General features: G+C 38.0%; 1 protein-coding gene across 3 annotated transcripts in view; it reads left to right on the top strand.

The window, feature by feature from the left end:
- Positions 1-12,151, top strand: part of DPP10 (dipeptidyl peptidase like 10) — a 430,530-nt gene that overhangs the window by 234,402 nt on the left and 183,977 nt on the right. For all 3 annotated transcript variants that reach the window (XM_064435154.1, XM_064435153.1, XM_064435156.1), the window contains exons 2-3: positions 4,256-4,370; positions 10,918-11,013. In XM_064435154.1, the coding sequence (XP_064291224.1) occupies positions 4,256-4,370; positions 10,918-11,013 (211 nt within the window). The remainder of the gene's footprint in view (positions 1-4,255; positions 4,371-10,917; positions 11,014-12,151) is intronic.

Here is a 12,151-nt window from a genome sequence, read left to right as displayed (position 1 = left end):
GCCAGTATTTTCTGACCTTTTGTTCTCTTACAACAACCTTAGTTGTACATAGTTTCTGGAAAAATTATGTCTCAAAGACTTTTTATCCTCATTGATTAACAATAAAACTGTGCAATATGTTAAGCTTTAGGAAGGGAGCTGTGATTTTTTTTCTGGTTCTGCTGCTTACAAGAAAGATTGTAAGTTTATTCAGGTAGAAATATGGAAATATTTGAAAGTTTTTTGTGTATTCTTCTACTACATCTCTTAATTCTGAGTGATTATTTTCCTCAAATCAATATCCCCAATACTACTTAAAATATGCGCTTGCATTTTTGTGTCAAGGGATAAAAAATATTTTTATATTAAATAAACCTAGCTGAATTTAGTTTCATGTTTTTATTTCTATTGTAATAGGAACTTAGGTCTTCTTTTTACAGTCTGATGTAATACAACCATTATGGAGGTTATTTCATAGTTTTTTATTCTAAATATGAAATATCTATGTCAAAATCCATATTGCATTCAAAAACAGAGAACAAAAGCTCAGAAGTGCTGGATGAGATTACAGCCTTCTAGGACAGGGTCACAGCACTGGTGTATCAGGGAAAAGAGAGTGCCATGGGCTTGTGCAAGGCTTTTGTCACTGTCCCACTTGACCCTGACAGGCCAGAGAGAGGAGCCTGTGTTCAAGTTCAGCAAGGCCAAGTGCAGAGTCCTCCACGTGGGTTGTGGCAATTCCAAGCACAAATAAAGGCTGGGCATGGGGTGGATTGAGAGCAGCCCTGAGGAGCAGGACTTTGGGGATGCTGCTGAGTGAAAAGCTCAGTGTGACACAACAATGTGCCCTTGCAGGGCAGAGGTCAGAGATCCAGCAGCATCCTGGGCTGCATCCATCCCCATGGACAGCAGGGCAGGGAGGGGATTCTGCCTCTCTGCCCTGCTCTGCTCAGACCCCACCTGCAGAGCTGCATCCAGCTCTGGAGCTCCAGGGTGAGAAGGGTGTGGGCCCTGTTGGAGGGAGTCCAGAGGAGGTCACAAAGGTGCTCAGAGGGCTGGAGCACCTCTGCACAGACAGGCTGGGAGAGCTGGGGCTCTTCAGCCTGGGGTAGCAAAAGCCCTGTGAAAACTTTACAGCGACTTGTAAAGAGGTTACAAGAGAGCTGGAGAGGGACTTTTTACAAGGGCTTGTAGTGACTGGACAAGGGGGAATGGCTTTACACTGAAAGGGGCAGGCTTACATCAGGCATAAGAAAGAAATTCTTCACTGTGAGGGTGTGGCACTGGAACTGGCTCCTGGGGGAAGCTGTGGGTCTCCTGCCAGTGTTGAAGGCCAGGCTGGATGGGCTTTGACCAAGTAGGTCTAGGGGAAGGTGATGGGGGTTGGACTGAGCTGCTCTTCCAACCCAAACTGTTTATGATTTTGTGCCATAGCTTGTGATATTCAAAGCTATGTCTTGCTGGTGCTTCAAAGATTGCCATGCCTGTAGTGAATCAGTTCATCACCAGCCTGAGAACTGTCTTTGGAGGTTGACTATCTATCTAGAAAACAGCTAGAAGAGGAAACATGCTTCTGCCTAACTGAATTATGTTTGCTTGGCATATTTGCTGGATATATTTTTTCTGCATTTTCCTCTGAAACACCTTGTTTTGCAGTGGTGGGTGGGGTTTAGCACAGAGGGCTGCAGAAGGGTTGAAATGTTTTCCTCTGACAGCCTCAACCTGTCCTCCCTCCCACACAGTCTGTGCAGGTTTTTGGTTTAGCCTTTCTTTTGGTTATTGCTGCAGGATTTGCAACCTCTGTGGTGGTATAACACATATGGTACATGCTTTTGTAAGACCAATGTTTTAGGTCTTTTCAACAGAGGTTGAATGGAGACAATCACAGAGCAGAAACTTTAGGCTTTGTCCTTTGGTTGCATGCATTGAGATCCCTGATGGTGAGTGCTTGTAGGCTCTTGGTAAATGTAAAATGCTACCAGCCAAATGCTGGTAAATCTCCAGCATTTGGCAGCAGTAGCCATTGGAACCTCTAATGTTGGTGTACAGGGATTTTGTGCAAGAAGTGTTTCATTTTTCTCTTTGTAGCTGTGTTTTAGTAAGGTATTACTCAGTCACAAATTACATTCAGAAATATGTATTACTTGAGGATTGTTTTTGGCAACAATGCAATTAAATGGTTTGTGAAAAAGCTGCTATAAATAATGAGAAAACTTGGGATTGTATTATTCTTTGTGCAGCCATTTTCTGATTCATTAGAGTTAGACTGTAAAATCTATAATAACATTATAGGTAGTGTTATATATAAACCACCATATTCAAGAGCTGGTATGTTTTCAAACCACATTAATAAAGGAGCCTATTTAGAAGATGAAATCCTTAAATCTCCATCTGTGTCTGCATTGTTGTTATGTGCCAGTTAGCAGATAGTTATGGGGAAACTAGTGGTGTCAAAAGCTTCTCATTGTTTGGCTGTCTGTGATGTTTCCTCTTGAAGGGCTCTATCTTCTTGTCACACTCAGAAATCACAGCTTCTGCCTTGCCAGTGATACACAGCCCAAAGGTCTCTTTAACTGCCTTTTGCTTATGGCCATTTCAGAGCAGCACAAGGCTAAAAATATTTTATTGTTGAAGGACTGCAGCTTACACTGTTTTAAAACTTTGTAGGTTACAGTCCAAGAGTTGCATTGGTTAGCATCAAAAAAGTTAATTGGAGATGCCTTTGATAGTGACTGTGCTTTGAATTCACTTTATTGTAGCATTTTTTCTAATATTTCATCAAATATTGCTTTTGTACAGTAACTTCTTAAATGTCTTACAAGAATGTTGTCAATATCCGAACATCATCATGACCTTTAATAATTTATAATATAATCATTTGAGGCAACTTGTAATTTGTATCCAAATATCAAAACAGAATATCTCAATTTGAGACAAGTCCTCCTTTTTATGCCATTCTCCAAGTTTTCAGCTAGCTGGAAACTCTCTTCTTTCTCACTGTGGGTACCAGTAAGCTTTGTATGCTCAGTACTTGATTCATCTCTTTGCTATTCTCCTTGCACAAATTTGCAGAAGTTTTTAAAATGAAACTTTATTTTTGGAAACTGAACAATATTCATGTCTGCAGAGAAGAACCTTGTGAATAGTAAGGACTTGGTGCATTTTTTAGAAGCTTTGGCACATTCATCAAGTTGTCCAGCTTCTGTAATTTTAAGTCAGTTCTTTGGAATAGGGTTTCACAATGCTCTGAAGGAAACTACAGTTCCCTCACCAGCACCTGGTTCTGTGAGCTTCTAGTTCATGTCTTAAACTGGACTCTGTCAGGTGTCATTTAAATAAGGCTAACACTGTGATGCTTAGAATAAGTTTGTGTTTCCTAGACTGTGCTATTTACACTTTAAAAGGCATGTGTAATTGTGGCAGAAAAACTTTCCTGCTTGCCAAATCTAGATAGAAAAAATACTGTTTTCTGAGAGGGAAGGTTGGGGTTGTAAGAAACAATTGTACTGGTTTTGTCAGTGTGTTGTTAGCTGTTTTTGTGCTGCTTGCTCTCAAACTGTACCATGAACGTGGGCAGTGCATGGCTAGGATTGCAAATATGTAAATGGTGCTTGGCAGGAGTTAAACGTGTAAGCACAGAGGATGGAGGCTTAAGTGCACTGCTACTTACAGAAGCATTCATTTAACATTTGTTATAAGCTACTGTTGTTTTTTTATAACTAATAGGGGAGCACTTACAGTTGATCTACTGCATAGGGAAAAAGAGCTTGTAGCTTCAGATGGAATAGTTGCAGCCTCAGGCAGTTTTGCTAATGCTTTCTATTACAAATAAGTTTAATAGTGTGCATTAAAAAGTGTGTGTATTTAAACCTTTATGGTCCATACCATGTTAGGTGGAATTACAGTAAATTGCTACATTTCATTTCTGTAATTATCTTATAAACTGCTAGTTGATATTGTCCTGAAGTTTATGTTCAGGACATTTGAACACCATTTGTATTTTGGACAGCTTGCATGAGATCATTTGATTGTCTCTTAGGGGTACAAAATTGCATATATGTATTAAAAAAAAAAAGAAAAAATCTATTAAAAAAAGCATGAGAGTTGCACACCTTTGGATGACTCTGTGTGCTGTGGAGAAGGGAGGGATCATGATCGCCTCCCGTGCGCATTATCAGCATGCACAGAGTAATTTTCCTGTGGCTAATAGTTCTGGAAATGTATGTTTAAGAAACGTGGTCTTTTCCTTTTATTTAATTTTTTTCCATTCCTGTAGGAACTTGGAAGTAACAGCCCTCCGCAGAGGAACTGGAAGGGAATTGCTATTGCGCTGCTGGTGATTCTAGTTGTTTGTTCACTCATCACTATGTCAGTCATTCTTTTAACCCCAGGTAAACTTCTTCTTTATTTTATCTTATTAAAGGTGTGTGATTTATAATGCAGTCATCAAAAGCAATGGATGTTAAAGTGTCTCTTGCCTTTAAGCATTCTTATCTTGTGGCTGTTGTGAATTTGGTGCTTGTAGGGACTCGGAGCTGGTGGAGGCCTTGAGGAGCAGAAATATTTGGGGTTGGCAATAGGTCCTTAGGGTTGTGTCTGCCTTGAGGGGGTTACAGCAATCCTTGTGAGCCTCAGCAGGTGTGAGCTGACTTCAAGGGTTTGTTGTTGGCTTTTCATGTAATTTCAGATTCAGAGATGAGCTAAGAGAAAATTGTATGGAAAACTAGTTCCGAGAAAGCAACTTCTCACTGAATCATGGACATGGATCTTCCATCTGTACATGCACAAGCTTCGTCCCTTTTCTTTCTTTCAGAAACAACAAAGGGAAAGTAATGGCTCAGTCACAGAAAAAAAAAAAAGGGAGAGGGTGAGAAGTAGACAAATAGAGCAAACACTGCACAAGTTGTTTTTTTTAAAAAAAACAACTTTGAATCCTTTTGCCAGTTTTAAAGTTTGAGTGTAAAGTACCTGATTTGCATGGCATGCCTAGATAGTAAATATTGGTCTGCAAATATTCTGCCATTCAATGCTCAGTTTGTGTAAACCGGGAAGTTAATGAAGCTCTTTTCAGTCAAATAATGGTTCCAGGCTGTTTGGCCACGAGATGAAATCACCGGGGGAAGCTGTGCATGAGCAAGTACAGCAGCAGAGAGCTGCTGCTTTAAAGGAAGGTGGTGAGGCTAAATGGAAAAGGATCAAAAACCTTTGCTTGTGCGAGGGAATGAGGCAGCTGGAAAGAGGATGCAGGAACACTGTGGATAGTCTGCTTCCTCTGTTTTGTATAAATATCTGCTCCTTATGCAGGGTGCTGTCCAAAATAACTGTTTGCTTATTTCCACTTAGATCAAGTTGAGAAAAATAAAAGCGAAGTTGTGCTGCTGTAGTCTCAGTGAATAGGAGCCTTCTTCAGGGAATAATAAAAAAGAGATTTTGAGAACACATGGTAGTGTATCCTGGTACACTTTAAGACAGAAGACTGTTTTTTGTTTCAAGGAGGAAGTTTCCCTTCATTTTGAAGACTTATAAAATATCAAGTGTTTGCTGGAACCTACAATAATAACTTTCAGGCTCTTATATCTGTATAGAATTATTAATGATGTAAAAACATAAACTGAAGTCTTTGAAGGCACTCATGGTAACAGAATAAACAACCTAGGGGAATGTTAACTTTAAAAAAAATGTTAAAAAAGCTCAGTGAATTACAACATCTCTGAGGTTGTTTCAAAATCCAGAGATCTTGGTTGAAAACTTGTGTAAGCTGGGACCTACATTTCAGTTCAAGTCATGCAAGTGGAAACCAGTTCTGTCAGCTCAGATGCTCTAAGATATCCCATAGGGACTCTGAAGCTTGATAGAAATGAAAACCTTTCTCCCAGAACGATCTAGGTCTGTAAAACTGGGCTTTCCTCTGGCTTGGAAATGCTTCCCATGGAAATCTTTGAGGTGCATTGTAGGATAGATAATTGCCATGTTTTGTCCCTAATCATTGCTCTTCCCCCTTCACTTTAGTTAGTAATTTGTTTGATTATTATGAATTATTGGTGGTTTGGGAAGCAGATATTTTTCTACTCTGTTGGCAGATACTGAGCTGACACTGCTTTGTCCTGAGTCTGTGTTGAGATCACTTTGGGATGTCCAGTATTTGAGGGGGGGAAAAAAGTAGAGACCCCCCCCCTCACATCTGGCTATTGTGAAGTGCTCCAAGTTCCAAGTTGATGCTCATTTGTTATTATAAATATTTGGTTTTGAAAATCCTTCTCATAAAATATAATAGTTCTGAATGAAGATATTCAGTGCAAATGTCCTTTGTTACCTTGGGATGTGTCAGTGTTCATTTCTAGCACTATTTTGAGCATCAGAGAATTCTCTCCCTATTTAGTTCTGCCTGTACGGATGGGTGCTTCTTAGATTTCATGTAAATTCCCCTAAACACTGTACATCATGCTGCTTCTTTTTATGGAAATGATGATAATTTCAGATGGTTATGGCTCAGAAGCATGATTGTTTCACTGGTATTTTTTGGAGGCAGAAGTGTACTTACTGATGTGCCAAACACAACAGCAATGATCTCTCTTGCCTGCAATTATTTACACATTGTTTTGTCCACAGTATAAGAAACTCTTAGGTCTGTGTACACTAACACTTGTCATTTGAATTCTCTCAAATTTTGAGCAACAGCTTTCCTGCCTTTTCATAGAAGGACCAATGCTTCCATATGGGATAGCATGTTTTTAAAAGAAAGAGTAATTAATTTGCAAAAGGCTTCAAAGAGGCTTTAGCTTCCACTAAAGATAGAAACTATGTTAAAACTAAAAGGAAACTCCTGATTTTTTTTTTTTTTTTATTGTCTTTTATTACATGAAATATAACTTGACTATACAATACTAAGCAGGATCTCTGTTGAAATAAGAGATGTATTTTGACCTGTTAATATCTTGGCTTTTGTTCAAATCTGAAACCTCTGTGTTACAGTTATAGTTGTGGTTTGAGTAAATGTAATGTGCCAACATTATTAGTAACATTTCTGATAATTTTATCTTGATTTTAATCTATGGTAACACTCAGATTCTTTATAAATGTCTGAGTGCTCTCAACAAAGAGATGGAAAAGTGAAAGAACAAACCATTGTTCACAGTTAGGACCAACCTCTCCATACCCTCTCTGATACTGCTCTTAAAGGAAAAGAAAGCAAACTACTATTTTTTAAATTATTTTTTTATTTTTTGTTGATGTGGATATTCACTGCAAGACAGGTTTCTGATCAGTTCTGTATAGACTCCCTGTACCTGCTGTAAATTGGCAGGCAGGTTTTGACATCCCGCTATTTTCTGGCAAGTTTTCTTCCTTTGTCATGATAACACAAAGTGTGCTGTGCTAATTCCCAGTTACACCTGCTATCTTGCATACAGTTTACTAGTGGTGTTTTTCCACTTTTCAGATGGCATTTAACATCAAGTCTTACCCTAATTTCTAGCATAAAACCTTTTTTTATCCACAGAAAAGTCAGTAGGGAGCTTCAGTTAATGGCATACTACAGTACATAATTATTGGTTTTATTTGCTAAGTTAGAAGGCAAATTTTATGAGGTATTTAGACTATATTTAACCTGCAAAAATAATATCCTATAAACTCGTGAAAAGTACCAAGGACATTAATTTCAAGTTTTGGAGTCTTCCAGTTTAGTAAGCAGAAACACATTTGCCTCTATGAATGAATACATTCCAGTATTTGAACTGGTTTTAATTGGATGTACAATTAAAAAGTAGTCATTTAGTCTTTAGCATTTGATTTTGTTTGTATCTCTGTAATCTGTGTCATTTGCTGCACATATATAGATATATAAATATCTATATCTATCTCTCTATATATAAATATATAATTTGAGACAGAAATACAGAAACCTGTGGTAAATAGCATGAGAACATTTGAAATAGCATTCCTTTAAGGAATATTTCAATAAAATTTACAGGAAAATTAAAAAGAGAGAGTAGGCTATTTTGTAATGTAATAAATGCAAGTTATTGAAAGGAAGTCTTTAAAATGAGATAAGTACATCCTAGAATCAGAGATTAGTTTGATTTGGAAGGGACCTTAAAGATCATCATCCATCCATCCATCCATCCATCCATCCATCCATCCATCCATCCATCCATCCATCCATCCATCCATCCATCCATCCCAGCTGATCCCTGACACAGAGGGCCACCCCTCCTGCCCTCCCCTGCCCCTGAGTATAAATGTGGTGGGGTACAACTAATTTGTGCTTGTGCTCAATAAAGATTAACCCACTACTGTTTTGAGGGTTCCCAGGATGTGTAATTCATCCTGTTATAGATAAACTGGGCATCTGAGATACTAACAGAGGGAAAAGGTGGAGTTAAGGGTTACAAACAGGACTCTGATTTAGTTAAAACTTAGCATTAGGAAAAAAAAACACCTTCTAAAACACCTTGTAAAGTTGCTTGAAGATGCCATTTTTTTCCAGTTTACAAATGCTAACTGTAATTTAAAACTTACTTTAAAATCCAATTTATATCAAGATTTCTTGCCAGGGGTGTGATAGCAACCAGAGAGCAGAGCTGGTGTTCCTTTCTTCTCTAATAGCCTCTCTGTACTTAGCTGATGTATTGTTTTAGTGATTTTTATTTAAGCAGTTGGAAAAAAATCTGTCATAGGTTAGGCAGTCTTTGTGAGCTTGATTGCTAGTTGGCAAACTGGCAGGAAATAAAGGGTCACAATGAGTAGAAACAGACTCAGGTAAGGTTAGAAGGGGAACACGTTTGGAATTACAAACAGCATCAGGGCCAGGCTGTGTGGAATCCAAATAGGTGATGGAAAACAGCTTATGGAGGATAGGTTGTCAACAAGGTTGTGGAGGAAGGGGATAATGGGCATGAGGAGAGCCCAGTGTTTGGTGCTGTTAAGTCAGAAGCAGAGTTTTGAAGACACAGGAAGGTATTTGTGGAGCTGAACAGGGCACACATAACAATATGTGCTCACTTTGAAGATAAAAACACAGTGTGTGGCAGGAGCAAGAGCTAACAAGGTCCCACGATGTGTAAACAGAGGGATTAGGTATAAATCAAGAGAGATAATGTTGCTCTGCTGTAAAGCCCCAGTAAGACTGCAAGTGGAATATTGTGTCCCATGCTGGACTGGCAGATGAAAAAAACCAAAAAACCTAAAACAGACTGTTTTGATTCCTGGAAGGTAGGAAGAGGGCAAAAAGCTTATTTAAGGATTAGAATGTTTGTTTTATGAGGGAGGATTTGGACAACTCTGCATGCTTGGCTTTACAAGATGTGAAGTGCAAAAAGAGCTGATTGCAGTGGGTGAGAGCATCTCAGAGCCCTGCTGCCACCTGGGAGGGAGCAAAATGCAAAATGCAGCAGAGCTGTGGCGTGAGCAGCTGGGATGGCCTTGTGTCCATTGTAAATTCATGATGTGCATTAAAAGGGAGTTTCTCTTCAGTACACCAAGGATGCAGCTTTATTAATATCAGCTGAAGTGACTGCAGCAGGCAGTGCTGACATTTAAAGGCAAAAATATCCAGTTGCTGTTGATTCCAGTAAACTTTGAGCTGGCCCTCTAATTGAGAAATTTGACTGAATGAAAACCAATGACAAAAGTATTGATTGACTTTATTCTCTTTGAAGGGTCACATTTTCATCCAAAATGTATTACAGGATATGACCTTTACAAAGCAGGTTTCTTTGTTAAAGATGTCCTGGTAGCCTCATGGGTTGACACAAAGATAAGAAGATTTCTGCTTGACTGCTGTGATGGCAGATACTCTCTGTGTCTGTCATCAGAGCACTGTTTAATATCAGTAAGGACAAAATATGCCTAACACAAAGTTCCTCTCGTGGAGAAGGAAAGAAAAGCTCATAGAGAAGAGAAAGAGTACTGTAATTTATGGTAACCTGCCCAATAGTACAAAATTATTTTAAGAACCTGGCGGGGCATTGGACTGGTTGAGTGGGAAGTGCACAGGTTCATCTTTTTGCACAGGCAACAACCAGCACAGCTTTGGCAGCTGCTGTTCTAAACCGCCTAAAGCAGCCAGGTGAAGTGCAAGCTGCTGCCAGTGATTATTGCTTGGAAACTTCCTGGGTTTGTCTTTTGACACTAAAACTTTTGCTTTAATAGTAATGGTTCAACATTACCACTGTTGGTGCAGCAGTTCACTGTTGAATCTTCACTACTTATTTTTTAGCTTACAGCACAAGAACACTGATATTTAGCAGAGCTTGTTTTTTTTTTGTTTTCTGAAGAGTGGAGATGATTTTAGATGCAGGAAAATAATTTTGTTTTGTTTTGTTTTGTTTTGTAAGTCAATGTTGGCTAATGTTCAGGAGCACAATATTCCTGGGTTATGTTTGGGAAAAACACAAGGCTGCTAGCCAAGTTATGTTGTTCATGTCACTAGAAGGCAAGCACAGGCTATAAAATATGCATGTAGATTTTTTTAAAATTTAATTTTAAATTGTGGAATAGATGAAGTTGGTTCCAAATTTACTTGCAGGAGTTTTTCATCTAGTTTCTCTCAGTGTATGGTACTCAATATGTCCAAAATCCTTTGGCTGTCAGGAAATTTTGGAATATGTTTGTAATTTTTTGTGGTGTAGGGCTGTGGTTAGGAAGAACTTTGCTGTGAAAGTCCCAATATAATAAATAGCCAAACACTAAATCTTGTAGTTTTCCTGTCCAAAAGGTACCAATTCTTTGTTTCCTGAGCCTTTACTAAACAAAAACAATACTAAATAACAATACAGAAAATAATAAAAATAATACAAAAATAATAATATTAAATTTGTTGTGAAAAAAATAAAAACAAAGTGTTGTTACCATGGTTCTATAATTCCAGTGTTTTGCAAACAAAGTTGAATATATTGTTTTTAATATTTATCCAAAATGATCTTGTTGTGTTTATTTTAGATGAACTTGCAAATTCATCAGAAAACAGATTATCCTTGGAAGACCTCTTCAGAAAAGAGTTCATAGTTCATAATCCAGAAGCCAAATGGATTAATGGTAAGTTTATAAACTCTCACTTAATTTGAAACTAGGTGAAAATCTTAAGTTTTGAATTATATTATCCAGTCACTGAGAAAAAAAAAAATCAGTTAAAATTTCAAACCCTCTTGAAATTGGCAGTGTCCCAGTTTTCCTTGTTGCTCTCAATCACGTCTCTTTCATTAATTTTTGAAGTGGCTTTCTAATTTTAAAGCTCTGTCTAGTAGAAACCCACTAGAATTATCTGTTCTGCTCCTGACTCAGTTGGAAGCAGTGATGAAGAATTGTGTTTAAGAACTGGATCTTGTTTGTGGATTCATATGAAGATTATCTCTATTAATATCTGAACTTTGGGATTTGCGAACTGGTTCTCTTTGCATCTAGAAAAGACTTGAATATTTCAATATACTTGTACAGTCATAATCATTTTCTGATGACTACAAATTGTATTTTGTATTCTAATTTATTAAATAATTTGTTCATGGCATGCAGATTTCTCCAAAAATTAAGCAGTTTTAATGTAAAAAAGATAACAAATTCAAACTTTTTTTCAACTCGTTGACTTCCTTTTCTCTTGTTGCCATGCCTTGTTCACTTTCTCTCTGTAAGAAATGTACACATAATGCATCAGCAGCTGTCTGGTTTGTGTCATTGTGGTAATGAATGCAGGAGATTGAATGAAAAGAATAACAACAGGATTTGTGCAGAACTGGGTAAGGCAAAGCTGTTGTGGAGTTCTCTGTGCAAGGCAGGGGTCTGGCAGTCTGGTGGTTGTGTGTGTAAATTCAGAATGACTTTGCATGGAAATAATGCTTCAAGTATATCAACTTTGGCATTCAACTATAACTAGAACTGCTTTACTTAGGGAGCTGTGTGATTGAATTATTGTTTTATGATGAACTCTGAAGAATAAAGTGAGTATAATAAACATAAGTGCATTTAAAAGCAAAAGCATAAAAAGGAGAAAAGTATGGTCAGTCTTTTTTTTTTTTTTTCCTTGGTGTTGCTAGTCATTAGTTTAGGGCTAAGAGAAGGAACACTCAGTTTAGTTTCCTGCCACTCCCTTTCCCCAGCTACTGCAATGACATCTCACCTCTGCTGAGTTGCCCTTAGTTTCTTCTTGGGACTGGTTTCTGTCTGCAGTCAGTGCAAAAAA

This window comes from Passer domesticus, chromosome 10 (assembly GCF_036417665.1).
Source record: "Passer domesticus isolate bPasDom1 chromosome 10, bPasDom1.hap1, whole genome shotgun sequence".
Lineage (NCBI taxonomy): Eukaryota > Metazoa > Chordata > Aves > Passeriformes > Passeridae > Passer > Passer domesticus.
The sequence above is the reverse complement of the archived record's forward strand: the minus strand, read 5'-3'. Positions and strand labels throughout refer to the sequence as shown.